General features: G+C 30.0%; 1 protein-coding gene across 10 annotated transcripts in view; it reads left to right on the forward strand.

The window, feature by feature from the left end:
• Positions 1-5,745, forward strand: part of LOC106672428 (casein kinase I) — an 81,900-nt gene extending 76,155 nt beyond the window's left edge. For 5 of the 10 annotated variants that reach the window (XM_014403847.2, XM_014403849.2, XM_014403846.2 and 2 more), the window contains 3 exons: positions 2,540-2,623; positions 3,071-3,177; positions 4,941-5,745. In XM_014403847.2, coding sequence (XP_014259333.1) covers positions 2,540-2,623; positions 3,071-3,177; positions 4,941-5,016 — 267 coding nt within the window. In that variant the 3' untranslated portion in view covers positions 5,017-5,745. The remainder of the gene's footprint in view (positions 1-2,539; positions 2,624-3,070; positions 3,178-4,940) is intronic. The other 5 variants (XM_014403848.2, XM_014403855.2, XM_014403851.2 and 2 more) reach the window with 3 other exon arrangements.
• Positions 5,746-6,000: the final 255 nt, after the last annotated feature.

Genomic DNA, 6,000 nt, shown 5'->3' on the forward strand with positions numbered 1-6,000 from the left:
ATTAAATTTTTAACATAGGGTTCTTATGTTTTCTATGCTAGAGCGACGAATTTGAAGATGATGATGACATATTTTTTCTGAAAGATGACACATTGTTGATGTCAGAGGTCAGGCGTAATTTTGAATTAGAAATGTTGACAATTTTGCCTTGTCGCAGCTTGGCTGTCACTCGTAGAACCCTAAGCGTATGGAATTTGTATATAATTTTAAGATTCCAATGGCTCAGGTTGTGTTCAATTCAGTTGGAAATTGAGATTTTTAATTAGATGCGTAATAAATTAGCCTGTTATAAAGGTCTTTGTATATAACAAAATTGGCATAAGCATTGTCTTCACTTAAATGCTGACTTGTGTCTTTTTAGAATGTTTTGGTCTGACTTTGTTAACATGTTGATTGTGAAGTCGTACATTCAAAGCAATTTTTGTGATGGATTTAAATTCATGTTATTTAAGGATAATTGTTTTAAAAAATTGAATTGTAGTAGAAAGATTAAGAAATTATTTAAACATTTTTTTCCATTTATAAGATGAATGTAATCTCTTGGTTCACTATTAATTATCAAACTTTGTCTCAATTTAACTGATATATTTTAATACATTTAATCAAATTAATATGTCATGTAGGCTGTACATACTTTGTTACAAGTCCACTGAGTTAGGGCTGTAAGCAAGATTGATTGATAGATTTACATACTCCTAATCCTGTACATATATGTACATACATACACAAATGTGCAGAATTGAACCTATGAACCTCACAACAAACTGAGAGCACTCATTTTCTCCGGTTCAAAATTTATTATCTAGGTCATCTTGGCTTTGTTGGGGACTCTATAAACAAAATAGGTGATTTGTTTACAGATACTCGCGTGATTTTGTACACAATGATAGAGTGATAGAGTTTTTGTGAATACTTTACAATCAACATGTTAAACTTTTCCAAAAATACTCTAATTCAACCAACAGAACGTTTATTCTTCCTTTATTCCTCGTTTTACTAAATTATTTACAAAGTAGGGTAAACACTTTAACAAAGTGAAGCCATTATTTCAATACCTAGCAACATTTTTATAAAATATTGTTTAAAAATGAATGGCAATTTCAATAATTATTATGTTTGAAATTTTTGCAAATAGTTTTTCTTTTGTCGTTTCATATATTTATATTTTTTTAATTTCATTTTTTTATACTCATTTTCAATTGCCAATTTGGGGTATAACTTTTGATAACCAAGTTGAAGTCATTCGCTTATGCCAAATCTTTGAGTATCTCCCCATAGTTACACTTGAGATTATTTTATTATAATTTTTTATTAATTATTTTAGTGTAGGTATATGATGTGACAACCATTATCAAATAAGTGCCTTATGTAAAAAAACGAAAGAAAAAAATAAGAACTTAATTTTGGTTAATTTTTCAGCTGTGCTCTTTCAATTGATTGTGTTCATACCTTGTTTTCACTTACTTTTTTATACCCTTACTTTATAATTGAATGTGTTCACTAGAAAAATAATTTGATTAAAGACAAATTTGTTGAAATTGTTTAGACTGTCCTTTAATTTTGAGTATTTATTATGTACCCTTTTTTTATGGTTCAGTGTATGTCCAGCACTTCTATCTCCCAACCGTTTTATTTTTTATTTTTTTATGATAGTGGACATTTCAATCTGCATTTTTTCTTTTATTATTTTTATGAAAATAACAATACACCGCCTCCCATGGTAGTTTGAATTGCTCGTTGTGTGATGTATTTCCTTGTTAGGCCGTTTTTATTATTTAAAAAATTTTTTTAAAAAATATTTTCATTTCTATTTTATTTTTGTTTGCACGAAATTAACTTGATTAAGAATTGACATTGGAAGGTCATGGGATCATCTGGCTGGTAAGTTTATTTTCATTGAATAAGGGATGTTTTTAGAGGAGAACATGTGTGCATTGTCAACTTTGTGCATTCTATTTGTCCTGAAATATTTAGTTAACTTTATAAAGGGAAAAATATAATACAATTTTATTTTCCGTCATTCATTATTAAAAGTTCATATTGCGGCTACGGGCTAGGTTTATAAGGTAATTTTGACATATTTCAATAGGCCTCATTAAAACCAGTTAAGATTACATGAGCAAACAGTTATATCAATTTTATTACTTTACTTGAATAACGCGAACATATCAATCAGTTTTAGGCGGTGAACTAGTTGCCTATGTATTTAGTTTTCTTCTTCTTTGTTTTATTTTATGCAAAAGTTCAGACAAAAAAATCCTTAAATAATCCAATAGTAAATGAAAAGACTCCAGTTCTCCTCTAAAAAAAAAAAAAGTTTGGCCACCAGTCTACTTTTTGAAAAAGAAAGAGAGAGGTATGGGAAAGCTCGATGTTTAAAAACGGTTTGTATCACCTGTGTGTTCTTTCCATAAACATTGCATGTCATACCTTATATGAAGATTCTCTGGAGGTCCATTAAAAACAAAAATAATTAGTATAACAGTCAAAAAAATACTGAAAGAAGGCAGCCTTAATAGAAAGTGTTTTGACACAACAGGGTGGAGGTCAAGAATGGCCGGAAGTTAACCCTTTCACCAATCGGACTCATCTTTCGCCAGCAGACAGACATGGTTCTGTTCAGGTAAATTATCAAATTATTAGCCTTATTTCTTTTGCTTTAATTTTAATTTTGTTTTTTAAATTTTTTGGAGTATTAAAAAGAGTGACTAATTTGCTGTCTAACTGGCATTGTTTACTATAAATGTTTGTCTTATGTTCTTATTAATAATTTGTTTTAAAAAAAAAAACTAATGGTTGGTAGGTGTATTGTTTTTCTTTTGATTTAAATTTTACATTGATCTAGCTTTTAGTTGTTCATTTCAAAGGGGAAATAAAAGTTTTTACAAGAGCAATCCATATTATTTTATTTTAATTTTCATACATATATATATACGTTCATTAATTTAATTTAATATTCCAGACAAAAACAGAATTTCAAAGTATGAATAATCACATCATGCCACTTTAGCAAAAATATTAACCAGCATAAAATAATTTTGGTTTCAATTTGAATTTATCTTCCTGCCAGGTTATGAGTTCGACAAATGGAGAATTGGCCAATGATGATCCGACAGCAGGCCATTCAAACACACCCATCACGTTTCAGCCCGAAGTGGAATTAGTGGATGAAACAAAGTAAGTGCCTAGTTATAATTCAAGCAAAAATTTTTTCACAAAAACGTTCTTTCTCAAAGCTTTTTCTGATGTAATTAAAAGGTGGTATGATCATCAACATTTAAATTAGGGGGGAAAACACATATAGCATTTTTCTGTCGTATAAATAATTTTTTCAACCAATGTAGTAGTCATCTCATTCAATTTAATAATCTCAACTAATTTAATAATCATCCCTTTGCGAGAGTCAGGGGAGCTGCGAAAACCTTTAAAATTAATAAAAATGTGAAGATATTTCATCAAAAAGTAAAAATGTTAAAAAAATGATAATTTGAACATCAATTAATGGAGTGGCAGTCCTGCGACACTGGCTTGGCAGCTTCAAACCAGCTTCATTACCATTGCCTAATTGGTGCAGTCGTCGGTGCCCAAAATTTGAATTGACACTATTATTTCACTTGTTGTGTTCACAAGTTGTTAGTTCCTCGCAGCTGTTTTAATCTTGGAAAATGCATACTAGGGATAAGAATAGGCAATTAGGGTGGCAAGAAAGTAATTGTATAAGAAAATGATTCCACAACCTCTTTTTACTTAAGCGGTTTTATGGATCCTGGCATTGTCCATGACTAGAAACACGTGTAATGACAGCCATCAAGTTTTGTTCACAGCTCTTGTAAAAAATAGCAAAAGATTTAGCTGTTATCGGTTATCATTTTTCAAATATTTATATTTTTTGAAGAAATACTTTTACTTTTTTAAAATTTAAATAAAGGTTTTTGCAACTTCTAGCTCGGATTTAGTTCCTCCCCGACTATAAAATCCCAAAGGGGCGATCATTAAATTAGTTGAGGTGATTATTAAATTGAATGAGACAATTATTAAAATGGTTGAAAAAATTATTAATTTGACTGAAAAATGCTGAACAACCCAGTTTTTTAATTTAATACTCAATCTGTATTTATGCACACACAAACCATGGTCAGGATGACAGTTCAAAATGCATTTCAACATTTTTCAAATCTGTAGACTTGAATGGTTTTGATGACTCATATAAATGTTACAATAATGGAATATGGTATTACTACATCATTTTTACTAAATAAAAATAATAAACAACTATTGATAATAAAACTCAGGCACATTGTTTACAAAAATGATTCAGTATCGTGAAGGATTGAAATCAATAGTAATTACATTAGATTTGGTGGCCCAATTGACCAAATAACCTCTTTCAATTAATTAATCTTTAAGTAAGGTATTGGTTGAGATAAAAAAGTCAGTGTCAGGAGCGGGATTCGAACCCACGACCTTTGGCTAAATACGTCGCCTGTTCTATCACTTGAGCTATCATGACTTCGATCCACTTGGACACCAGCTTCCCATCTCTACCCACCTTTTGAATTTTCCCTCCTTTGAACTTTCCTTGAGTCAATCTCAGCCTATACCTTCCTTACATAAAGATTAATCAATGGTATTTTTTTTAAATTAAATTAAATTAAAAAAAATAAAAATAAATAACACCCCCTGTATACCATTAAGATAAACTTTTTTCACTCATGTTGAACTGGCACATGGCCATTTATTGGGTCTGTTTTCTCTTGTGGTTTTTTGTTTGAGTTATACAAATGCGTTTCGGCATTACGCCATCTTAAGTGAGAAACTCACCCATCATCATCTACTAAACTTATTTCACTATTGTACTGCACAATCAGGACTTTTAAAACTCAGAGAAGCTTGTGCGGTTCATTTTAATTACAAATTTTATTTCCATATTTATTGATCAGGCGTTCTTTCTTATTTCTATCCAGGTGCTGTTGTTTTTTTAAACGTAAGAAGAAAAAAAGCGGCCGTGGGAAGTGACTAGCAGTTGTACAATGTAGTCCAGAAAGAGAAGCGGTAACATTGCTCCAGGCGACCTCTCAGTCCAACTCGAGGGACAGTGTTCTCAACCCTGCTATCACATGAGCGACAACGTGCCCTCAGACTGTATGGGAGATTCGGTTTAACCAAAACCAGTTTTAGAATGAACAATCCGTCACATTACATTTATTTTTTTTTCTATTGTCGTCTGGCTGTTATTATTTATTTAATTTTTTTCTTCCAATGATAATTAACTTATTATTGTACCAAAGTTTTCAGATGAAATGAGATTCAAAATTGAGTCTAAATGTCCATTATTCTTCATCTTCTTTAGCTCAACCTTTTTAAACTAAAATCTTTCAATTAAAAACATTAAAAAAATAAAGTATTTTACTTTGCTTAGTAGTAAAAAGTTAAGGGACCTTGCATTTTAAAATTGACACCTGTCACGTTCAAATTCTTTATTTACTTTTTTCGAATTTAATATTTGTTTACATAACCAAGTCAATATATAATTATATGTACAATTTTTACTTGAAGCAGTGCTAATGAATTTTGATGTGGTTGAAATTTTGAGAGGTGTACGCATCTCCCAAAACGTTAAATCAATTTAAATAAATATAATTATGCATTTTGAGTCATTTTTAGTATTAGTTAAAAGAAATTAAGTTAAGACATTTTGTATCATTAATTTATTTTATATCCAATTTAAACTAGCTGTTTCAGTGATTTTTTTTTCAGTTTTTTTTTTTAGATGTTTATATTGTACATTTTTAATCTTTTACAAATATATGTGTGTGTGGGTGTGTGTGTGTGTGAGAGAGTGTGAGTGTGAGTATTACTTTAAAACATACATTTTCATTATATTTGTAATACAGGGTTTATATAGTTGTTCCAAATGAGAGATAAAAGGATTTTTTGTTTGTTTTTTTATTACATCATCAGTTGACTGAGATTAATTAAATGGCACATGGTAAATCCTAG

This window comes from Cimex lectularius, unplaced genomic scaffold (genome assembly GCF_000648675.2).
Source record: "Cimex lectularius strain Harlan isolate CLEC.00 unplaced genomic scaffold, Clec_2.1 scaffold167, whole genome shotgun sequence".
NCBI lineage: Eukaryota > Metazoa > Arthropoda > Insecta > Hemiptera > Cimicidae > Cimex > Cimex lectularius.